The 25,827-nt window shown below is 40.4% G+C and overlaps 1 protein-coding gene across 8 annotated transcripts in view; it reads right to left on the bottom strand.

Moving 5' to 3' along the window:
- The window catches only part of ACACA (acetyl-CoA carboxylase alpha), a 338,844-nt gene that overhangs the window by 234,692 nt on the left and 78,325 nt on the right, over positions 1–25,827 (bottom strand). For 7 of the 8 annotated variants that reach the window (XM_053570250.1, XM_053570252.1, XM_053570251.1 and 4 more), the window contains exons 2-3: positions 23,373–23,419; positions 18,159–18,411 (exon numbers count right to left, since the gene is read on the bottom strand). In XM_053570250.1, coding sequence (XP_053426225.1) covers positions 18,159–18,411; positions 23,373–23,419 — 300 coding nt within the window. The remainder of the gene's footprint in view (positions 1–18,158; positions 18,412–23,372; positions 23,420–25,827) is intronic. The other variant, XM_053570255.1, reaches the window with a different exon arrangement.

Raw genomic sequence — 25,827 nt, 5'->3', positions numbered from 1 at the left:
AGGAAAAAACGGAAAATCTGAACAATCCTAAATCTACTAAAGAAATTAAATACATAAAATGTATAACTTCAAAGCTACTACTATTGCCTTTTCTGACTCATCAGTCTTTATAGTCAACATTTATAGACTCCCATTTAGTCAACAAATATTTACTAAGATGCTATAGTAAGTGCTGCGCATAGATTCATGAACAAAACACACATGGTCTCTGAACAAAACACACATGGTCTGTGCCCTGTTACAGCTTAACAGGCAGGCAACCAAATAAATATACCAGTAGAAATGTTACAACTTATGATAAATGTTATAACAATGGGGAGAAAAAGTAGTAATAATAGCAAGCCTCTTTGATAAAATGAAATTTAATTTGAAGCTTAAAAGATAAAGACTTCAAGTGCCCACTCACATAGTAAAAGAGAATTCCAGGAAAAAGACTGACCTACTATCTTTTCAGAGGAACCGAGAAGCCAATCAGCAAATGGAAGTTGACAGAAGTGGGCTGGTTCACGGTCTCCCAAACCAAGTTAAGAACTTTGTATCTTATGCTAAGTGCAACAGGAAATCAAGAGACAAGAATATAAGCAGAGAATCCAGTTAGGTGACTATTCTAATAGTCCAAGTAAGAGCTGATGGATCAAGGCTTGGACTAAGGTGATGGCAATGAATGTATTCGGTAAATACTAGAGATAGAATCAATAGAATGGAAGTATGATTTTTGGCTTTGAACAGAGTGACTAGAGGTGCTATTTAGTGAAATGGGGAAGATGAGACGAGGATCAAATTTATGAAGAGGGTGAGGGAAAAAGTTCAATGCCTGTTGGATATTCAAGTGAAAATGTCACATAAATAGGTAAATATTACAAATACTCAGATAACAGGTATGAGATGGATATTATAAATTTGAGAGGCATCAGCATATAAGCAGTAGCAAAGGAATGAATTATAGTAGAACCTTGATAGTTGACCACCTGCTTAAGCTGACCTAATTTTCACAGACCAAACATGTACCACGTGCACATACATATCAGTACAGTAGGTGTAGTTTCCTATTTTCTTTCTTTCTTTCTTTTTTTTTTTTTTGAGGCAAAGTCTCACTTTGTTGCTTCTGGTAGAGTGTTGTGGTGTCATAGCTCACAGCAACCTCAAACTCTTGGACTCAAGTGATCCTCTTGCCTCAGCCTCCCGAGTAGCTGGAACTACAGGTGCACGCCACAAGGCCCAGCTATTTTTAGAGACAGAGTCTTGCTCTTGCTCAGGCTGTTCTCAAACTCCTGAGCTCAAGACAATCTACTTGCCTCAGCCTCCCAGAGTGCTAGGATTACAGGCATGAGCCACCTCTCACACAGCCCTAGTTCCTTATGTTGACCAGTTTATTATAGTCCCTTAAAATAGGTCAACTTACAGGGTTCTACTTTGTGTGTGTGTGTCTCTGTGTATATATATATATATATAAAACTTTTATCAGGTAAAAAGAAAAGACAGTATAAAAACAAGCAATGAAAGAACCCAACATTTAGACTTTATACAAAAGATGAAAAACTTGCAAAGGAGGCTGGAAAAAGTAGGAGATTGGGAAATAACAAAAAGTGTGGTTTTTAGCAGGAAAGAAAAGCCTGTTTCAAAGAAAAAGTAGTCACCCGAATAGAACTATTGAAAGACCCAGAAGGATTAGAATTGAAAAGCATCCACTGTATTTAGCAATATAATTGTCCTTAGTGATTTTATGAGAGCAGTTTCAGTAGCACAGCTGGCCAGAATGGAATAGCTTAAAGAATAAATGAGAGATGAGAAGGTATGGATAGCACCTCTCAAAATCTTGGCCATGACGTGGAACAGAGAGATAGATAGGGCAGTTAGTCCAAAGGGAATACAGGCATCAAAGATGGGTTTCATAAAGACAGGAGAGATCAGAGCATGTATGAGTGCCAACAGAAATGTTCTACCAGAAACAGGGATATTTAAAATGTAAATAATGGTAAAAATGGAATTAAAAGGAAAAAATAAATTAATTCATTAATTAAAATAAAATGAAATGTAAAGGAGAAGACGACGACCAAAGAGAAAGGACTGTCAGAAGTATCTGTTAAAGAAAGAAAAATAAGAATGGTTGAGATGAGGTATCAGAAGATTTTCAGGGCTGACAGTTTCTATTTTCTCAATAAAATATGTGACAAGGTTATAAATTCAAAATTTGTCTAAACTGAGCATAGCAGCTCACACCTGCAATCCCAGTACTTTGGGAGGCTGAGATGGGAAGATTGATTGAGGCCACAAGTTCAAGACCAGCCTGGGCAACGCAGTGAGACCCCATTACCTATTAAAAATAAAAACCATATAGCTTGTCATGATGGTGCATACCTATAGTCCTAGCTACTTAGGAGGCTGAGGTGAGAGGATCTCTTGAGCCAGGAGTTCAAGGCTGCAATGAGCTATAACTGCACCACTGCTCTTAAGCCTGGGAATAGAATGCAATTTAAAATATATATATTATACACACACACACACACGTCTTGAAGGGGCAAGGAGTGGCTCAAGGGGAACTGGTTTAAGGACAACAGAGAAGGAATGAAAGTATTGTTGTGGAGATTGAAGGCCAAATTACAGAACAGAAAACAAAATTAGAGAAGGAACAAGAAAAGTTTCACAGCACAGGCAGCATTTGAGAAAGTCCTTAAAGAATAGTGACCCAGGGCAGCACCTGTGGCTCAAGGAGTAGGACACCGGTCCCATATGCCGGAGGTGGCGAGTTCAAACCCAGCCCTGGCCAAAAAAAAAAAAAAAAAGAATAGTGACCCAAAAGAGTTAAATGAAGCCTCCACACCTGTAGCAGTGGTTACAGCACCAGCCACATACACAGAGGGTGGTGGATTCAAACCCGACCCGGGCCAGCTAAACAACAATGACAACTGCAACCAAAAATAGCTGGGCGTTGTGGTGGGCACCTGTAGTCCCAGCTACTTGGGAGGCTGAGGCAAGAGAGTTGCTTAAGCCCAAGAGTTGGAGGTTGCTGTGAGCTGTGATGCTATAGCACTCTACCAAGGGCAACATAGTGAGACTTAGTGATACTCTGTCTCAAAAAAAAGAAAAAAAAAAAAGAAGAGCCACCGTGGCCGGGTGCAGTAGCTCATGCCTGTAATCCTAGCACTCTGGGGGGCTGAGATGGGCAGATTACTTGAGCTCAGGAGTTCGAGATTAGCCTGACCAAGAACAAGGAAGCCTTGCAGAAGACCAACAATTAAGGTACATGTGAAAAAAATCAAGGCTATTCAAGAACCTAGGGCAGAAGGCTCAGAAAGTCAGGAGAATAAGGAGGAAAGGTCATAAAATATGGAGAATAGTTTCAAGAATGAGCAAAAAGCATGCGTATAGTCTCAGTCACTGGGGAGGGTGAGCCAAGACAATTGCTTGAGCCTAGAGTTTGAGGTTGCAGGAGCTATGATGATGCCACTGCACTCTAGCCCAGGCAACAAAGTGAGACCCTGGAGGAGGAGGAGGAGGAGAAAGAGGAAGAGGAAGAAGAGGAAGGGGAAGACGAAGAGGAAGGAAGAAGGAAGGGAGAAGAAAAAAGAAGAAAGAAGAAAAGAATAAGCCGGCTCAGCACCTGTACCTCAGCAGCTAGGGCTCTAGCTACATACACCAGAGCTGGCGGGTTTGAGCCCAGGCCGGGCCTGCCGTACAACAATGATAACTACAACCAAAAACTAGCCGGGCTCCGTGGCAGGCACCTGTAGTCCCAGCTACTTGGGAGGCTGAGGCAAGAGAATCGCGTAAACCCAAGAGCTGGAGGTTGCTGTGAGCTGTGACACAGTGAGACTCTTGTAAAAAAAAAAAAAAAAAAAGAAAGAAAAAGGGAGAGGGAGGGAGGGAGGGAGGGAGGGAACAAGCCAAAAGTGAACACTGCTGAATGCTGTTATTAGGAGGTCACCAAGAAGTATTCTAAGTATTGTTTTGGTGAAGTGGTAGATACAGAAACTTTACTGCAACAGATTAAATGAATGGAACTTTAGTTGAAGGTAGCATACTGAGCATTGTTTATCTCTGCTCCCTACCAAAACGGCATAAAAATGACAATAAAATGATAAAAACATTCATAAAGCTGTAAGAACAAAGCGAATGGAAGAGGAGATCTCAACAGATAAAAGATGTCAAAAAAATAGAAAATGGAAAGTGTATGGTCAAGGTGTAACTACCTCAGAAACTAGAGAGCATACAGTAGGGAAAGCCATTTAGAAACAAGTATAACTCTACTTCAGTACTCTAAAAAACCCCAGGAATTAGAAGTGTCCAATCTATCTCCTCTAGCAAGCACAGAGAGGAAGCTGAAAACCAAGTAAAGCCCACGGTCTACTTGAAAGCAATGACCCAGTGCTAACTACTTAATTTTAACAAATACAGAGTTGTCAAAAAAAAAAAAAAATACAGCATGCCCATTTAAACTGGAATTTCAGAGATGGAAGAGGATGCAAAAAAAAATGGAAACACAGTCTATGCTCATAAATTGAACGAATGATTATTAAAATGACAAAACTAACCCAAAGCAATTTCAGTTCAGCCCCTATCAAAATACCAATAACATTCTTCACAGAAATGGAAAAAACTATCCTAAAAAATATATGGAACCACAAAAGACCCCAAATAGCCAAAACCATCCTGAGTGAAAAAAAAATAAAGCTGGAGGCATCACACTACCTGACTTCAAAACATACTACAAAGCAATAGTAACCAAATCAGTGTGGTACTGGCATGAAAACAGATACATAGACCAATGGAATAGAATACAGGACCCTGATGTAAATCCACATATTTACAACCAACTTAATTTGACAAAGACACCAAGAATGTACAAAGAGAAAAGGGCAATCTCTTCAATTAATGATGCTGTGAAAACTGAAGAAACATATGCCAAAGAATAAAATTAGACCCCCATCTCTCATCATACAAAAAAAAAAAATCAAAATGGATTAAAGACTTAAATCTAAGACCTGAAACTGTTATTCTACTAGAAGAAAACATTTGTAAACTATTCCAGGATGTTGGCCTGGACAAAGATTTTATGTGTAAGCCCTTAAAAGTACAGGAAACAAAAGCAAAAACAGAGCCACATTGAGCTAAAAATCTTTTGCACAGCAAAGGAAACAATCAACAAAGCGAAAATACAACTCACAAAATCGAAGATTTGCAGTCTATCCACCATCTGGCAAGGGATTAATAACGAGAATATGTAAAGAACTCAAAAAACTCAATAGCAGAAAAGCAAATATGATTTTGAAATGGGCAAAAAATGAGACCCTATCTCTAAAATAATAAATAAAAAATTAGCTAGGCTCAGTGGTATGCACCTTGTACTCTGAGATATTCCCGAGGCTAAGGTGAGAAGATCACTTGGGGCCAAGAGTTCAAGACTAGCCTAGGCAACAAAAAAGTTTATAATTAGCCAAGCACAGTGGCATACACGTAGCTACTTGGGGCGACCAGGTGGGAGGATTGTTCAAGCCACTGTACTCAAGCCTGGATGACAAAGTGAGACCCTGCCTCTAAAATATAAAAATAAATAAATTTATTAATTAATTAAAAATAACAGAAGAAAAAAATTAGCTGGGCATGGTGGCATGTACCTGTAGCCTGGACTACTTGGGAGGCTGAAGCAAGAGGATTATTGTCACAAGCTTAGGCAACACAGTAACACCCTGACTCAAAAAAAAAAACAAATTATCACATATATCCCCAAAATATGTATATATCAATAAATTTTTTTCAAATAAATCTGAATTTCAAGTAAACAACAAATAATTTATTTAAGTATGTCTCATATAATATTTGGTTTTCCGGGCAGCGCCTGTGGCTCAGTCAGTAAGGCACTGGCCCCATATACCGAGGGTGGCGGGTTCAAACCCGGCCCCAGCCAAACTGCAACCAAAAAATAGCTAGGCGTTGTGGCGGGCGCCTGTAGTCCCAGCTACTCGGGAGGCTGAGTCAAGAGAATCGTTTAAGCCCAGGAGTTGGAGGTTGCTCTGAGCTGTGTGAGGCCATGGCACTCTACCAACGGCCATAAAGTGAGACTCTGTCTCTACAAAAAAAATAAAAAATAAAAAAATAATAATAATAATATTTGGTTTTCCTTTTTTCTTTTTTTGAGACAAAGTCTCACTTTGTTGCCCTCAGTAGAGTGTCATGGCGTCATAGCTCACAGCAACCTCAAACTCTTGGGCTCAAAGTAATTCTTTTCAGCCTCTCAAGTAGCTAGGACTATAGGCACCCATCACAACTATTTTTAGGCGCCCATCTATTTTTAGAGACAGGGTCTCACTCTTGCTCCAACTGGTCTCCAACCTTTAAGCTCAGGCAATCCACTGGCCTTGGCCTCCCAACATGCTAGGCTTCATACAATACTTGGAACAACATAAAAAATTACAAACTGTAAATGTGAAATTAAAAATTAAATGAATGTCCTTTTTTTTTTGTTATTGGAGATGCAGTCTCACTCTGCTTTTCAAGCTAGAGTGCCGTGGCATCAGCCTAGTTCACAGCAACCTTAAACTCCTGAGTTCAGCAATCTTCCTGCCTCAGCCTTGCCAGTAGCTGGGACTACAGGAGCCTGGCTCACCACTCAGCTAATTTTTTCTATTTTTAGTAGAGATGGGATCTTATTCTTGCTCAGGCTGGTCTTGAACTCCTGAGCTCAAAGAATCTTCCTACCTCAGCCTCCCAGAGTGCTAGGTTTGCAGGTGCAAGCCACCATGCCCAGCCTGAATGTCTTATTTTTTTTTTTAATGTCTTATATTTTTATTTGCTAAATCTGGCAACTCTAGATAAATGTATTATGTTTACAGAAGATGCTAATATTAGGGGAAGCTGAGTAAAAGATACACAGGAACTCCTGTGTTATCTTTACAACTCTTATGTAGGTCTAAAATTATTGCAAAATAAAAAGCTAAAAAAGTTGTTTAAAAAGATCTTTTTTTTTTTACTTTTTTTGAGACAGAGTCTCACTATGTTGCTGTCAGTAGAGTGCCATGGCGCCACAGCTCATAGCAACCTCCAACTCTTGGGCTTAAGCGATTCTCTTGCCTCAGCCTCCCAAGTAGCTGGAACTATAGGCTCCCGCCACAACGCCCAGCTATTTTTTTCTTGCAGTTGTCATTGTTTAGCTGGCCTGGGCTGGGTTCAAACCCACCAGCCTGGATATATGTGGCCGGTGCCCTACCCACTGAGCTACATTAGCCACCCAAGAAAGGATTCTTAATGACAAGAGTGTTATTACATTTTTAAAAAAGTAGGGATCTCAGGCAGCGCCTGTGGCTCAGTGAGTAGGGCGCCGGCCCCATATGCCGAGGGTGGTGGGTTCAAGCCCAGCCCCGGCCAAACTGCAACAACAACAAAAAACTAGCCAGGCGTTGTGGCGGGCACCTGTAGTCCCAGCTGCTCGGGAGGCTGAGGCAAGAGAATCGCGTAAGCCCAAGAGTTAGAGGTTGCTGTGAGCCTTGTGACGCCACAGCACTCTACCGGAGGGCAGTACAGTGAGACTCTGTCTCTACAAAAAAAAAAAAAAAAAAAAGTAGGGATCTCTTATGCACTCATTTTAGTATCATTAGTGTACATATATATGATTTTTTGCTGTGTGTATATATATATATATATATTTTTTTTTTTTTTTTTTGAGATGAGTCTCACTTTGTTGCCCTCAGCAGAGTACCATGGCAACACAGCTCACAGAGACCTCAAACTCTTGGGCTCAAGTGATCCTCCTGCCTCAGCCTCCCAAATAGCTGGGACTACAGGCACCTGCTACAATGCCTGGCTATTTTTTAGAGACGGGATCTCAGTCTTGCTCAGGCTGGTCTTGAACTGCTAAGCTTAAGCAATCCACCCACCTTGGCCTCCCAGAGTGCTATGATTACAGGCGTGATGGTGTATGTATTTTTTGTTGTTGCTGTTAGAGATAGAGTCTCACTTTGTTGCGCTTGGTAGAGTGCCATGGTATCACAGCTCACAGCAACCTCCAGTTCTTGGGCTTAGGAGACTCTCTTGCCTCAGCCTCCCAAGTAGCTGGGACCACAGGCACCCACCACAATGCCCAGCTATTTTTTGTTGTGGTTTGGCCGGGGCTGGGTTTGAACCCACCACCCTTGTTATATGGGGCCAGCGCCTTACTGACTGAGCCACAGGCGCCACCCAATGGTGTATGTATTTTTAAAAAAATGTATCCCTCCTGGGTAAAAAATACTGAAAAGAAATATATAAAAATATTCATAATGGTTCTCACTGAATGACTATATTTTAGATTATTTTCACTTCCTTTTTTATATTTTCTGGATTTCTAACTTTTCTAAAATAAGCATACATTAATTCTAATTATTTAAAATATAAAGTAGTAAATATAAACTTCAGTTGTGAATTTATGCTAACAGAGGACAAAAAATATATGCATCACACTCAAATAAAGGTAATAAACATTGTCAATCAGGTGTCCTAAACTTTACTCACGACCTTCATAATTTCATTTCCACAATTAGCTAAATTTATAGAACAAACTCCATACATGGACAGAGACGGCACCTGTTTTCTGAATGGAGACCTTCATAATTTCATTTCCACAATTAGCTAAGTATAGAATCAACTCCACACATGGGCAGAGACACATCTGTTTTCTGAATGGAAAGAAGGGAAGGGTGGGAAATAGATAAAACTATTGCCCACAGCAAAAGAGTAGCAAGTTCAAGTTCCAGATACCATAACAACTTTCTGTCTACTTACTATTTACGCACCATGGCAACTGGGAACCTCAGAATATCAAGGAAGGAACATTCAAAGTAGAAAGTTCGGAGAGCTATTGGGGGAAGGGAAGAAGTTCAGGAAGGCTAAATGAGAAATCTTAGGAAAGCCAAACGTAAGAACATTCTCACAGGTCTAACTATTACATAAGCAAAGACCTAATATAAACTAAAAACTAGAGCCAATTTCCTTATTTGCCATGATAAAGCTTGGCAGAGATGAGCCAAAAGATGGAAAGGGGAATGAAATTTCCCATGCTTTCAACAATGCTTATTCTCAACATGCAAGTATAACATTGACAGTATGTATTTGTTGTAGTCAAAAGCCTTTCATACCTAAGTTTCCAAGTTTTAAGCACTAATATGTAAAAGACTTCAAGAGGATTTTCCAGTCAAAAATCTTTGTTTCACAAAACAACTCCTTGATAATAAATAGTACCATGTGATACCAGTATGGCACATTTTACTTTTCCAAAAGCTTTTGCAGCTATTATTTAATTTCATCTCCATTGCTAGATTTAAATAAAGTTATTTCAAATTCAAGGAATTTAAAGTGAGAGACAAAAAAGAAAAGAGAATCCTTATTTCTTTCTAGGTCAAACACAGACATACAGCTAAAACTAAAAAGTTCTGTCCTTCATACCTTTTGATAAAATCATACAGTAACTTATAATGTTCACTTTCATTATGAATATAAAAATTCATTTAAAAAAACATCATTATGGGCAGCGCCTGTGGCTGAGTAGGGCGCCAGCCCCATATACCAAGGGTGGCAAGTCCAAACCCGGCCCTGGCCAAACTGCAACAAAAAAATAGTCGGTTATTATGGCGGGCGCCTGTAGTCCCAGCTACTTGGGAGGCTGAGGCAAGAGAATCACCTAAGCCCAGGAGTTGAAGGTTGCTGTGAGCTGTGTGATGCCCTCGGCACTTTACCCAGGGCAATAAAGTAAGACTCTGTCTCTACAAAAAAATAAATAAATAAAATTTAAAAAACCATCATTAACACAATACCAAGTTGTGTTACAACTGCTATACCTGTAAAAAGTATAAAATGGTAGGTAAACCATTTATTTTTCCTATTTCTATGCCACCAAATTGTCACTAGCAACCATATAGTTTCATGATTTGCTAATTTCCTCTTAAGTCATATTCACTGTCACAAAAAGAAGTAGCGGGAATGCGATAGATTAGCGCCCATAGCTAAGTGGTTAGAGCGCTGGCCACATGCTCCAGGGCTGGTGGGTTTGAACCCGGCCCAACCCGCCTGCTAAACAAAACAAAACAAAAAAAGAAACATAATACACAATGTGTAGCCTTCAATTGGATACTTCTTTCAATGAACTAGAATTTTAGGGTTGGAGAAATTTGAAGAATTATATGTATATTAAATAAGATGAAAATTTACTGAAAGAGAAAAGTAGAAATTTTGACCAAAAACAGATTATAAAACAGTACAGGCCGGGCACAGTGACTCACACCAGATTACATTTTGCTTGTAATCCCAGCACTTCGTTAGGCCAAGGCAGGAGTATTGCTTGCGCCCAGGAGTTGGAGACCAGCCTGGGCAACACAGAGAGATCCTATTTCTACAAAATATTAAAAAAAAATTAGCCAGGCGTGGTAACATGTACCTGTAGTCCCAGCTGCTCAGGAGGCTGAGGTAGGAAGTTGGAGGCTGCATTGAGTTCTGATCATGCCACTACACTCCAGTCTGAGTGAGAGTGAGACCCTGTCTCTAAGAAAAAAATTTTTAATACAATAAAATAAACTCAGTATGTACAGTATGACCTCATCTCAGTGTGTGTGTATATATACTAAAAAGGATCCAGAAGACTATACAGTAGGGCAGGGGTCCTCAAACTACGGCCCACGGGCCACATGCGGCGGTGTGAATTGTATTTGTTTCTGTTTTGTTTTTTACTTCGAAATAAGATATGTGTAGTGTACATAGGAATTTGTTCATAGTTTTTATTTTTAAACTATAGTCCGGCCCTCCAATGGTCTGAGGAACAGTGAATTGGCCCCCTGTTTAAAAAGTTTGAGGATGCCTGCAGTAGGGTATTAGCAATAGTAACATCTGGATGGTGAAGACACAAGGCTTTATATTTGCTTGCTTGTATTTTGTTTCTAATCTTCTGTACTACTTTTTTAATAAAGTATTATTTTAAAATATATTTTCTTCTATCCTTTGTTAATAAGGCTAACCTTTAATTAGAGAAGAATTGCTCAAAGAGAACACAAGCATTATCTATTACAGCCAGGCTTCCAGTTTAGTGTAATGGTTGACAGTATGAGATCTGACTGGATTCAATACCTAAGTTGGCCAAAGACTACCAGTGTGACCTTGTGCTTGTTACTTAACCTGTGTCTCAGTTCTCTACCCATAAAATGTGGTAATAATAGTGCAATACCTACCTCCTGAGATTGTTGTAAAGATTAAGCACAGTACTCCACATAATGCACAGCAAAGCGTCTGGTACAATAATGTATTTAGTAAATAGTACCCATTATTATTTTTCTAATTAGTCACTTAGAAAACATGACTACTAGTTTTTTTGTTTGTTTTGAGACAGAGTCTCACTTTCTCACCCTTGGTAGAGTGCTGTGGCATCATAGCTCACAGCAACCTCAATCTCTTGGGCTCAAGTGATTCTCTTGCCTCAGTCTCCCAAGTAGCTAGAACAATAGGTGCCTGCCACAAGTCCTGGCTATGTTTTAGAGATGGGATCTCACTCCTGCTCAGGTCGGTCTTGAACTCCTGAGCTCCAGCAATCCACCCACCCTGGCCTCCTAGAGTGCTAGGATTATAGGCGTGAGCTACCAAGCAGGCCCCTGACTACTAGTTCTTAAAGTTAATGTGAAAAATAGGATAGGAGGTAGCAGCAATAGATAGGTCTTCTCTCATTATTGTCCCCCAAACGTCTCTCAAAACCCAATGTAAGAAGCTAAAAGCCACTCCCAGATTCTCTCAAAATCTCACCTCAATGTTGTTATAATATTTCCTGTAGTTAAAAGTCTGCAGAGGTCTGTATGCAAATTCTTGGGCCAAGGGATCTTCTTAACTTGGCCTCCTGGGTAGCTAGAACTACAGGTGTGTCACCACACCTGGCTAAGTTTTTTTGTTTTTTTTGTTTTTTGAGACAAGAGTCTCAAGCTGTTGCCCTAGGTAGAGTGCCGTGGTGTCATGGCTCACAGCAACCTCAAACTCTTGGGCTTAAGCGAGTCTCTTGTCTCAGCCTCCCAAGTAGCTGGGACTACAGGCACCTACCACAATGCCTGGCTATTTTCTTTTTTTTTTTTGGTTGTAGTTGTCATTGTTGTTTGGCAGACCAGACTGGATTCGAACCCGCCAGCTCCAGTGTATGTGGCTGGTGCCCCAGCCACTTGAGGTACGGGCACCAAGCCAGTTATTTCTTTTTTTTAAGAGACAGGGTTTCACTATGTTGCCCAGGCTAGTCTGAACCCCTGGCCTCATGTAATCCTCCTACTTACGTCCCCAAAAGTGCTGGGATATAGGTATGAGTTACTGTACCCAGCCTATTTAAATAATTTAATGATCATTTCTAATTACAAAATAGCTTCAAAATTCTCTAATTAAATTCTTCTGAAGAGTCAAACATCTTATAGGCAATCTTATATCTGAACTCATTGGTAAAGTACTTTTCTTTCTGTTCTAGAAAAAGATAGGAATATAACTCACCTTCAAAAAGCCCTTCCTGGGTGTACTTACACTCTTCTTCCAAAGCAGCAACTACTGTCCTGAACCTCAGGTATAGAACATCTTATGCTTGATTTATGCATATACAAATAAAAGTAATTACAGATTGTTCTCAGATAAAGTTATTAAACATGCTTATCAAGCATAAAATGTTGGCCCTTCGCCATTTTAAGCATATATTTTAGGAAGTTTAAGAGGAAATTGGGATGGAGTTTCAAATACCATAATGTGAAGTACAGGATAAAAAAGTTTAAAATAGACTTGACACCTGTAGCTCAGTGGCTAGGGAACCAGCCACATACACTGGAGCTGGCGGGTTCAAACCCAACCAGGGCCTGCCAAACAACAATGACAACTACAACCAAAGGAAAAAGAAAATAGCTGGGCATTGTAGCGGGCACCTGTAGTCCCAGCTACTTGGGAGACCGAAGCAGAAGAATTGCTTAAGCCCAAGAGTTAGAAAGAGAATTGGTTAAGCCCAAGAGTTAGAGGTTGCTGTGAGCTGTGATGCTACAGTACTCTACTGAGGGTGACATAGTGACTATGACTGTCTCAAAAAAAATTTTTTTTAAAGTTTTAAATAATTCATATGACTCTTAATAAGTAAAAAACCCAAATGTGGGGATAACCTGTTTTGAACTGGAGACCAGGAATTAAGCATACTAGTTGACCAAATTGATTACAATCTTATTTAGCTGACAGCCGGAAGTGATAGCCTGGGGTGAATTTTAAGTATGCAAAACAATCTGACCTTCAGTGGCATCCCACAGAAAGACAAACACTGCCAATATTCATACAACTAGATGGCTCTATTACATGACACCAAATCATATAAATCATATATTAGTTATCAAAATTAAGATGTCCACATTCAGCCTTTAACAGTCTTTCTTCATTTTCTTTTCTTTTTATTTTTCTTTTGAGACGGAGCCTCAAGCTATCGCCCTGGGTAGAGTGCCCTGGCATCACAGCTCACAGCAACCTCCATCTCCTGGGCTTAAGCGATTCTCCTGCCTCAGCCTCCTGAGTAGGTGGGACTACAGGCACCTGCCAGAACACCCGGCTATTTTTTGGTTGTAGTTGTCATTGTTTGGCAGGCCAGAGCCGGATTCGAACCCGCCAGCTCTGATATATGTGACTGGCACCTTAGCCACTTGAGCTATAGTCACCACCTTTTCCTTGTTTTTTTTTTAGAGACAGAGTCTCACTTTGTCACCCTCGGTAGAGTGCTTTGGCATCACAGCTCACAGCGATTTACAGCTCTTGAGCTTAGGAGATTCTCTTGCCTCAGCCCCACAAGTAGCCGGGACTACAGGCGCCCACCATAATGCCCATCTATTTTTTGTTCCTATTTGGCCAGACCCTCAAAATATGGGGCTGGAGCCCTACTCACTGAGCCACAGGCGCCACCCAACAATCTTCTTTCTTACATTTCAATTAAATAGTAATGAATTTTAGAAATCTATCAACTTAGTTGATAGATCAACCTCTTGCTGATCTTCTCTACAAATAAAAAACCAAAATAATTATCTACAATGAGGCCTGTAAATTCACACCTAGCTATAACTACTTTCTTAGGGCCTTATTTTCAAACGTTTGGGTCATAAACCTTAGAAAGTGATTCACGGGCGGCGCCTGTGGCTCAGTCGGTAAGGCGCCAACCCCATATACCGAGGGTGGCGGGTTCAAACCCAGCCCCAGCCAAACTGCAACCAAAAAATAGCCGGGCATTGTGGCGGGTGCCTGTAGTCCCAGCTACTTGGGAGGCTGAGGCAAGAGAATCGCTTAAGCCCAGGAGTTGGAGGTTGCTGTGAGCTGTGTGAGGCCACGGCACTCTACCGAGGGCCATAAAGTGAGACTCTGTCTCTACAAAAAAAAGAAAAAGAAAAAAAAAAAGAAAGTGATTCACCAGTCTTTCACCAGACTCTAGAAAATACATGATGAAAGTCATCTCCATTCCTGGAAGTCTATTTTTTTCTTTTTTTTTAAAAGACAGGATCTCACTCTGCTACTCAGGTCTGAGTGCGGTAGTTTGTTCATAGGCAACGGCAGAGCAGAGACAGGGGTCGCACCATGCTACCCAGGCTGGTCTCAAACTCCTGGCCTCAAGCAATCTGCTCACCTAAACCTCCCAAAGTTCTGGGATTACAAGGATGAGCCACTGAACCTGGCTGGAAAATCTATTTTCTGTTCCTGCTCATCCATCAGCAACTAGACTTCTCAGTACCCAAAATCAAGCACTAACTTGAAAGACCCTCTCTCATCTAACATTATGGCATTTGTTTCACTTGGATTCAGATGATCTCCAGTTAACATCTCTTAGGAATGTACCTTCCCGTGGGCGGCGTCTGTAGCTCAAAGGAGTAGGGCGCTGGCCCCATATGCTGGAGGTGGCGGGTTCAAACCCAGCCCTGGCCAAAAACTGCAAAAAAAAAGGAATGTACCTTCCCATAATCTATATCACTTGTTAAGGATTAGGCCATTCATTCTATGAGCTGATCCTAAACTCAACTAGTTTCTACTTAACTTTGAGCTCAAAGAGTAAAAAGGAGTATCTGAATCAATATCTTCATTTACAGATGAAGAAAATGAATCCAAAGAAATAACCTTAATTGTCCATGGTCATGCACCTAAGTAGTGGTAGATGTCATAGCAAAGGTCTTTCTACTATCAAATGAATTTGACTCAATTTAAATTACTCCCAAAGTCACCATATCCACAAGCAACTTAAGAGATCAATGGAAAACTTTTGTTCTGTTTTGGAACATTAGCTAACTGAGAAGCTAGCTGGCACTATCTCCTTCCCAGACTGCTGATCACACTCCCACCCATGGCCTCTCCACGAGCTTCGGACATGAGTTTTGCAACAGTAAGGCATGCAAAGAAATTCTCAGGCGTTCATGCCACTGGGCACGCAGACTTTGCGTAAGAGCCATTAACTTTGAGAATGACTTGGCAACTACAAACTGCCTTATGCCGTCATCAGCTGAGATTCTTAATAATGGCATTTATCTGACCATTGCCAAATTCAGTTTCCTAACCCAACATATGGATATAATATTTCACATAATCTTAAATTGAACAAATTTCTCAAGATGCTATGTGGTTTGATGGATTTAGAAGTAATCCAGTCTTTCTCAATAGGGGCACTATGACATTTTTGAGGACAATTCTTGGTTGCATGGGATTATCCACTACCCTTCAAAAGGTTTAGTATCATTGGTCCTCTGTACTCAAAATGCAAGCAGTCCCACCACTCACAACCCCCTTCCACACACTTTCAAATGTCCTCCAGGGGGACTATACCACTCCCAGTTTTAACCTTACAGTCAAACACTAAGTGAACCATAAAGTAATAAAAAACGTTTACACAAAGATAAAGATCTAATCACCCTCCCTGCCACTAAATATTGCCTTCTACTCCTTTTTTTTTTTTTTTGAGACACAGTCTCAAGCTATCGACCTAGATAGGGTACTGTGGCATCATAGCTCACAGCAACCTCAAACTCTTGGGCTTAAGTGATCCTCTTGCCTCAGCCTCCCAAGTACCTGAGACTACAGGCACGCACCATAACGCCCAGCTATTTTTGGTTGTAGTTGTCATTGTTGTTTGGTGGGTCTGGACTGGATTCGAACCCACCAGCTCTGGTGTATGTGGCTAGCGCCCTAGCCGCTGAGCTACAGGCACCAAGCCTCTACTCCTTTTTTTAACCCAGAAATAAAACTTCAATTATTAGCTCCACAAAACCAACTTTATCTGAACTAATTATAATTCAGACACTTGTATGGCCAGGGAAGTAGAAAAGTTACTGAAATGAAATCTGACCTACATACTCATACGAATGGCAAAACATAACTATAGTCCAGAAAGTAGAAGGGAAGAGAAGAGAGGGGAGGGGAACTGGGGTATGGGAGGAGGGAAGGTATTTGGGGGGGATCTCACCTAATGTGTATAATGCAATGGTACATTTCAAAACTATTAAGAAATGAATATAATTGTGATGGATGTGTTACTTAGTTCAATGTAAGTATTTCACATGGTATATTGAAGCAGTACCCTGAACCTCATAAATGCATCAATGTACAAAGTTATGATTTAATAAAAAATAATTAAAAAATAAAATTAAAATAAAAAAAAGAAAAAGAAATGAAATCCGGATATCTGGGTTTAAATTCAAGTTTTCTAGCTCTTCAACCTCAGGCAAATTATTTCTTTTTATCGGGCCTTAGTTTTCACACTTATTAAAAGTATTAAGCTAGGCCAGGCACAGTGGCTCATACCTGTAAGCACTCTGGGAGGCCGAGGTAGGTGCATTGCTTGAGGTCAGCAATTCTAGACCAGCCTGAGCAAGAGGGAGGCCCCCTCTCCACTAAAAATAGAAAAATCAGTCAGGTGTTGTGGCAGACTCCTGTAGTCCCAGCTACTTGGGAGGCTGAGGCAAGGGGATCACCTCCTGAGCTCAAGAGTTTGAGGTTGCTGTGAGCTATGAGGCCATGGCATTGTACCAGGGGAACAGAGTGAGACTCTGTCACAAAAGAAGGACGGAAGGAAGGGAAGGAAGGGAAGGAAGGGAGGAAAGGGAGGGAAGGCAGGAAGGAAGGAAAGGAAAGAAAAGCATTAGGCTAATTGATCACTTTATTTTAATTCTAGGAATTTGTGAAGTACAATATAATTAACTTGCTTTACTCTTCTTTTGACTTCTACATAGCTAAATGGGGGTGACCACCAACAAGCACTACTTCATCTCTCAGAAGCCAGGACTCAGAGCCCCAGGAATAACAATAAGGCAGTCACATCAGCCAGATCCAGTATGGAATTTTACTATAGAGTCAGTATCTTAAGTGTATAAAAAGAAGCTGAATTACCTTATGACTCATTAATAAGAGAATCACCAAAACAACAGGAGCAATCACCTCCCTAACTTATGTTTTTAGACCTATAATCTCAACTCTAGCTGTACATTAGAATCACCTAGATAGCTTTAAAAAAAAAAAATGCCCCAGTGCCAAGCCACGCCAATACCAAATGAATGAGAATCTCTCAGGATGGGACTATTTTTTAAGGCTACCCCAAGTAATTTTGATGAACAGTAAGAACCAAGAACCACTGATCCAGACCCTTTAGTCCAAAGCAAATAACCTAAAGTTAGTATCTCCCATATTGTTTTTATACTCAAACATCAATAAATAAAAATAATTTAGAGTTTCTATGTACTGACATTCTCAATTACAGAGAATTGTGTTCCTAGAGAAAAAGGAGAACTCTACAAATAACCCCTTGTTCCTACCACAACCCTTTGAGGACTGGCCCTGCTAGATATGGAATATAACTTCTTGACACAATGAAACAGTCATTCCTATCAATCAATATAATTACAACAATGTTAGTCAAAGTAGTACAGAGACAAATTCCTCAATCTAACTCTCACTCACTAGTCTCACTAAAAGACCTAGAATGTAGGAAAGACAAGAAAAAGTTGAGGGGATCATTTAGAAAAAGACACTTCCAAAACCTGAAATATACAACTTTTCTCATTAAACAAAGTTTCGGGTGAACCCTGTGACATAGGTAAAGCAATCTTGGCTAAAATTATTCTTGTTATTTTTGGACATAATCAGTGAAACTAATAAGACAGATTAAATAAGTAAACCATTAAACATTCTCTTACCTTATGTGTAAGGCCAATCCATCCTGTAGGCTAGAGATTCCCAAATCAGAGAGTGTATCTGAGCCAACGGAAGTCGGGGACAGAGAACCTTCTTTCTCCTCCAGTAGGTCCAGCTTCACTAGGTTGCTAATCTCATCCTCTGAGTTATCTTCAGACACGGAACCAATTATGAATCGGGAGTGCTGGTTCAACTCCAGAGTTTTGGCCAAGGGAGATGGTTCATCCATTATTCCTTTGAAATGAGCTCTCAGAGCTATGGAGGAAAATAAAAGTGAGAAAAGCAAGTTCTGGAAAATAACCTACATCTGAGGACAGCCAGAGGTCATATACCTAATGAGCCACAGATGGGACTTGGAATTAAGGCAGAGTTTGATAACTTGCTTCCTCGGCTATTCTATATCAGGCCCTTTGTTTTCTGAAATCAAGGGAGAAAAATTGAGATCATGATAACTTAATCTAAAAACTAAAATAAGGGTGGCGCCTGTGACTCAGTGGGTAGGGCGCCGGCCCCTGTATACCAAGAGTGGCGGGTTCAAACCCAGGCCCAGCCAAACTGCAACAACAACAACAAAAAAATAGCCAGGCGTTGTGACGGGCACCTGTAGTCCCAGCTACTCAGGAGGTTGAGACAAGAGAATCGCCTAAGCCCAAGAGCTGGAGGTTGCTGTGAGCTGTGTGATGCCACAGCACTCTACTGAGGGTGACAAAGTGAAACTCTGTCTCTTAAAAAAAAAAAAAAATTAAAATCAGTTCCCTTTTCCCCAGGAAATCTTTCTCAAGGGCAGTGCCTGTGGCTTAGTGGGTAGGGCGGCGGCCTCATATACTGCCAAGGGTGGTGGGTTCGAACCTAGCCCCGGCCAAACTGCAACAACAAAAAATAGCTGGGTGTTCTGGCAGGCACCTGTATTCCCAGCTACTCAGGAGGCTAGGGTAAAAGAATCACCTAAGCCCAGGAGTTGGAGGTTGCTGTGAGCTGTGACAGTACAGCACTCTACTGAGGGTGATAAAGTTAAACTCTGTCTCTTAAAAAAAAAAAAAGAAAAGAAACAAAGAAAGAAATCTTTCTCAAAAAACTGTACATCATTCCCCAACCCTTTATCAATCTGTTAATGTCCAAGAGATAACTATGATTACTGGAGAAACCTTTATGGTAGGTAAAGTAAACACTGCTTGTTGTCATATTGCAATTTTGGTTGTTTTAGCTGACTCAGGCTGAGTTTGAAATCACCAACCTGGGTGTATGTGGCCGGCGCCTTACCCACTGAGCTACAGGCGCCACCTTCAAATAAATTTTATATGCTATCAACCACTCTGAAGTATGAATAGCAGTGCTTTCTTGACATCAGACAAGAAAACATCAATACTTTAGTCCTGGAAGGAATTAATGGTAAGGGGATGGGGAAGGTGGTGGTCATTTGAAACTAGGTGTTTAGAGTAAACTACATGATCAGCTGTTTTCAAACACTAGATAAAGAAGCTATGAATTTTACACATATGTGCACATTTTCAAAACAAACTCCAAGTGAGTTTTTAATTTTAAAAAATCTTTACTTATCCTCATGAGTTTTTTCTTAAATCATACCTTTCAAAATGTACCCCAAGATGTCTACTTTTGGCTCCAATATGTTAACATTGGTGGAGAGAGAAAGTGAATCTACCACTAAATTTAAAATCTATAATCAAAATAACGGAGGTGTCATCTCAAGTAGGGCCTTAACTAGTCAGAATTGGACATTGCCAATTGCTAACTAACAAACAAATTATTAAAGACCAAAACATAGTTCAAAGCCTATATTAATAATAAAAACTCAAACTAAATGAAACAATATTTATTCTGTCACCTCAAAAATCCTGTTAAAAAGTGTCAAAATTTACATAGGTTCTAAAGATTAGGGAAAAAAAAAACCACATGAACTCAGTATTAAATAGCTTGTAGCTGGCTTGGCGCCCTTAGCATAGTGGTTATAGTGCCAGCCACATACATCGAGGCTGGTGGGTTCAAAACCGGCCAGGCCAGCTAAACAACAATGACAACTACAAGAAAATAGCTGGGCATTGTGGCAGGCACCTGTAGTCCCAGCTACTTGGGAGGCTGAGGCAAGAGAATCACCTTAAGCCCAAGAGTTGAGATTGTTGTGAGCTGTGATGCCACGGCACTCTACCAAGGGTGACATAGTGAGACTCTGTCTAAATAGCTTATAGCCTCACCAATAATTTTAATTTAGAAAATAACAATTCCCAATCCTGATGTAAAGGTGCTCTAAGATATAGTATATTAGTAGATACTAAATTTACTATTAATAAATTTTATATAAGTTGGGCATGATGGAGTGCACACCTGTAGTTCCAGCTACTAAGGAAGCTGGAGAGGGAGGATCAGGAGTTCAAGAGTTCCAGGCAACAATGAACTATGATGGCACCACTGCACTCTAGCCTGAACAACACAGTAAGACTGTATGTATGTATGCATGTATGTATCTAAGATAAGAGTCTCACTTTGTAGCCATTGGTAGAGTGCTGTAGCATCATAGCTCACAGCAACCTCACACTCTTGGGCTCAAGCAACTCTCTTGCCTCAGCCTCCCAAGTAGCTGGGACTATAGGTGCCTGCCACAATGCCTGGCTACCTTTTTGGACAATCCAATCACCTTGCCCTCACAGAGTGCTAGGATTACAAGCTTGAGCCACTGTGCCCAGCCAAGACTCTGTCTTTTTTTTTTTTCTTTTGAGACAGAGGTCTTACTCTGTTGCCCTCGGTAGAGTGAGCTGGAGTCACAGCTCACAGCAACCTCAAACTCTTCAGCTTAAGCAATTCTCTGGCCTCAGCCTCCCAAGTAGCTGGGACTACAGGCAACCACCACAATGCCCAGCTATATTTTGGTTGCAGTTGTCACTGCTGTTTAGCAGGCCCGGGTGGAGCTGGAACCCACCAGCTTTGGTGTATGTGGCTGGCACCCTCCTCACTGAGCTATGGGCACCGAACCAAGACTCTTGTCTTAAAAAAATAAAATAATTTTAAAATTTTGGGCAGCACCTGTGGCTCAAAGGAGTAGGGTGCCGGCCCCATATACCAGAGGTGGCAGGTTCAAACCCGGCCCCCGCCAAAAACTGCAAAAAAAAAAAAAAAAAAAAACTATTAAAATAATTTTAATTTTTTTTTAATAATTTTTTTTTTTTTTTTGAGACAGAGTCTCAAGCTATCAGCCTGGATAGAGTGCCATGGCGTCACAGCTCACAGTAACTCAACCTCTTGGGCTTAAGCAATTCTCTTCCCTCAGCCTCCTAAGTAGCTAGGACAACAGGTGCCCGCCACAACTCTGGCTATTTTTTGGTTGCAGTTGTCAATTGTTGTTTTAGCTGACCCAGGCTGAGTTTGAACCCACCAGCCCGGGTGTACGTGGCCAGCGCCCTACCCACTGAGTACAGGCACCACCTTCAAATAAATTTTATATGCTATCAACCACTCTGAAGTATGAATAGCAGTGCTTTCTTGACATCAGACAAGAAAACATCAATACTTTAAAATATTTGGAAATCACCATTGAACATGTTAAAATCATACATGCACCATTTTTTTGGTGTCATTTGTGATTTAGAGCTTACTTATTTACAGAGCCAAAACAGTACTCATAAATGCCAGAGTAGTGTGGTTCCTGGACCACCAGCATCAGCAGCATTGGCATCACCTGGTAACTTGTTGTAAGTGCAAATTCTTAGGCCCTAAGCCAGACCAACTAGCTATTACCAGAATCTAAAGTGTGGGGTCCATTAATTTAATTTTAAATAAGCCCTGAAGTTTGAAAACCACTATATTATAAGAAAAAAACAGTAATAATAACAAATTGCCAGGAACGCTGAAACAAAATAACAAATCTTATAGGTATTTCCTGAAAGTGAGTTGGAGATTAATTTAGCTAATTTTTTCTCTTTTAATTTGAGATGGAGTCTTGCTATATTGCCCAGGCTGGTCTTGAACTCCAAGGCACACGTGATCCTCCTGCCTTAGGCTCTTGAATAGCTAGTAGCCTCACAGTGCCACTATGCCCTTCTAACTTTTAATTTTAAAATTATAATCAAATACAAAAGTTTCACACAATAGGAAATTTTTTTTTTTTTTGCAGTTTTTGGCCGGGGGTTGGGTTTGAACCCACCACCTCTGGCATATGGGCCCGGTGCCCTACTCTTGAGCCACAGGCACCACGCAACAGGAAAATTTTTATGACTAAATTTACTTGACATGACGCTCTTGTAATATGGGTTTCTTTAAAAAATCGTCTCTGAACTTTATAAAGAGGTTCATTCTAGAAGCCCAAGTGAAAACTAGCCCAGGTGGCTCATGTGTGTAATCCCACCACTTTGGGAAGCCAAGGAGCTCAAGATCAGCCTGGGTAACACAGCAAGGCCTCATCACTACAAAAAATTGAAAAATTAGCTAGGCTGGTGGTGTGCACCTGTGGTCCTAGCTAACTTGGGAGGCTGAAGGTACAGTAGCAAAAGTCTATTTCCTTCACATTTTAAAGCAGTAAATAGTCAAGTTTGAAAAAAAATAAAATTCCATCTCAACCGACACAGAAAATAAAGGCTGCCTTCTTCACAAGAGAAATAAATAAGGCACTTGGGCAGATTCCAGCTTACAGACTGACTGAAGTTAGATGACTACACAAAAAAACAAAATACATGAGAAAGGCAACAATTCTTTGATTCCAACAGGAAAGAAAAGTGTTATCAAAACATGAGCCCCAGACTAATAATGAAAGTCTCCATAAGCCCAAATTCAAATTTTTCTTTTCAGTGAAGAAGAACATGGAGGCAACATTCTCTAAAGGGTTGCATAGACTGGAGGCAGTTCAGTGTTAACAGCTAGAGTCTGTCCAGCAACCAGCAACTGTACTGAATAGTATTCCCAGGCACGAGCCTACAAACCACCAGAAAAGACAGGTCATATATGGAAAATCACTGAGTAGCTGTCCAGACACTCTAGAATCTACTCCACAGTCTGTCCCATTTCCACTGATTCTAGTCCTGAATTAAAGAGAGAAAGTAGTGGAAGACAACCATTGTCAGACTCCTTGTTCATTTCATGTTATCCACCCCTAAATGCGCCTATATTCTTCTGTGAAGGCAACTTTTAACACAAGAGTCTACAGTATCACATTTTACAACATGAACAAAAATTTTACCACATTGTAAACAAGAAGCATTATTTGAACTGACCTCTTATAATTCTTACTGTCTGAGCAGATATCCGCCTCCAAAAAGAACTAAAGAGAGAAAGAGAAAAATTTGAAGGTTTAAAAAAAAAACCAAAACACTCAAATGCTTGTCAATTCCTCTTTTGCTCCACATTAATAATATTCACAATTAATATTCAAACTATCCCTTTTTCCAGTCAAATCTATTGTTTAACTTAAAGCGCAAAGTCCAGAAGTTTAACTATTTGTTCAATTCTGTAAATCAAAAGCAATTACATGTTCAAAGTATTCATTATTCATGAAAGTATTTAACAACAGTCCAGGCTTACCATTTCACAAGGTAGCTTTTCCAATTGTATAGTTGATGAATACATTACAACTCTTTCATTTCCAGTATTTCATCAAAAAGAAAGCAGTGAGAAGAGAACCACTAGATTCTCTACAGCTCAGTAAAGCTCTGATTATGTTTCCAAGTGGTTATACCTACCCACAAAGGTTGGGAGCCAGGGAGAGAACAGAACTTCCATTATATTAAATCTCTAAACTCTAAAAGGATCAAAGTGTCTCTAACTACTCTGTAAATCCTGAGTTTCTTTTTTAAGTCTCTAACAATTTAAATGTATCTAGGGTAGAAACTCCTAGCTTTAACTATGTTAAAGAATCATCTATGGGGCGGCGCCTGTAGCTCAAAAGGAATAGGACGCCAGCCCCATATACCAGAGGTGGCGGGTTCAAACCAGCCCCGGCCAAAAACTGCAAAAGAAAAAAAAAAAAGAATCATCTGTGGAACATTTTCAAAATATACATATCTTTTTTTTTTTTATCTGTTCTTGTATATTTATTCCCTTTTCATGATACTTTTTAAAGTTGTTTTTTTTTTTTTTTTTTTTTTTTTTTGTGGTTTTTGGCCGGGGCTAGGTTTGAACCCACCACCTCCAGCATATGGGACTGGTGCCCTACTCCTTGAGCCACAGGCGCCACCCCAAAATATACATATCTAAACTCTACCCCAGAGCTACTGAATCAGAATTGCAGCTAGAGGCCTAGGGAACTGAATTTTAAGTTCTATAGTTAATTGCCGCTAATGCAAATCCAGGATTGAGAACCACTGGTCTAAGGCACAGAAGAAAATAAAAAAACCTATTACAATAATAGAGAAATCTAGAACTTACAAGAGTGGACCCCCAATTGGCTAGGGACAAGATTGGAGACTGTATAGATATGCTAAGTGAAGTATTAGCATTTACCCAATTATAGAGTGTGAGCTAGTATTAGTCCCTACAATACAGTAGGCAAGGGGGTGAAAAGAGGAAAGAAAAAGGAAGTAGTTTGGATCATATAACCAAAGGTGCAGTGGACCTGGCGTTTGTCCTAGGTTTTGATCTAGGACTCAGGTTCAAATTCTGACTCTGCCAATTACTGGCAGTACAAACTTAAGTCACTTAATGTCTCTGAGCCTGTAAAAATAAAAAGGGTTTTGTAAAATACTAGGACCAGTGTTTTTTAAACCATGAATTACCAGAATGTTAAGAAATCAATTTACCTGGGCGGCGCCTGTGGCTCAGTGAGTAGGGCGCCAGCCCCATATGCCGAGGGTGGCGGGTTCAAACCCAGCCCCGGCCAAACTGCAACAAAAAAACAGCCGGGCGTTGTGGCGGGCGCCTGTAGTCCCAGCTGCTGGGGAGGCTGAGGCAAGAGAATAGCGTAAGCCCAAGAGTTAAGAGGTTGCTGTGAGCCGTGTGACGCCACGGCACTCTACCCGAGGGCGGTACAGTGAGACTCTGTCTCTACAAAAAAAAAAAAAAAAAGAAATCAATTTACCGAGTTACAGCCAACATTTTTTAAATGAAATAGGATAGAAAATGTTAAGAATGCCCCATACTTCATAAGGATATTCACAGTTTTATAAATTTTTGTTGTATTAATGTATGACTCACTTTTTATTGTGAGTTGTGTCAAAAAAGGCTAAGGCCACAACAAATCTTTATTCACCCACGGCCTCTACTTTATGCCCTCCCTTGATAGCAAACACACGGAATTAAGTACCTAAAACCAATGACTCTTAAAACTTTCTCAATTACTAGAAATCTGATAAAAACTCCAGACTCTTCCCTGAAAAAAACTGTACCCTTCACAAAAAATTTTCCTTGCATTCAAATTTGGGATTCTTAAAGCCTTGCCATGAATTTGGTTAAGTTCTTTCTTCAAGAAAGGGAACGATGGGTAGTGCCTGTACTCAGTGGGTAGGGTGCAGGCCACATGCACCAGGGCTGGTGGGCTCGAACCCAGCTCTGGCCTGCTAAAAAAAAAAAAAAAATAGCCAATTTAAAATTAAAAAAAAAAAAAAAAAAATAGCCAGGCATTGTGGCGGGCGCCTGTAGTCTCAGCTGCTTGGGAGGCTGAGGCAAGAGAATTGCTTAAGCCCAAGAGTTTAAGGTTGTGAGCTGTGACACCACAGCACTCTACAGAGGGCAACA

Source organism: Nycticebus coucang, chromosome 18 (genome assembly GCF_027406575.1).
Source record: "Nycticebus coucang isolate mNycCou1 chromosome 18, mNycCou1.pri, whole genome shotgun sequence".
Classification (NCBI taxonomy): Eukaryota; Metazoa; Chordata; class Mammalia; order Primates; family Lorisidae; genus Nycticebus; species Nycticebus coucang.
Note: the sequence above shows the minus strand (reverse complement) of the source record. Positions and strands in the feature narration are given on the sequence as shown.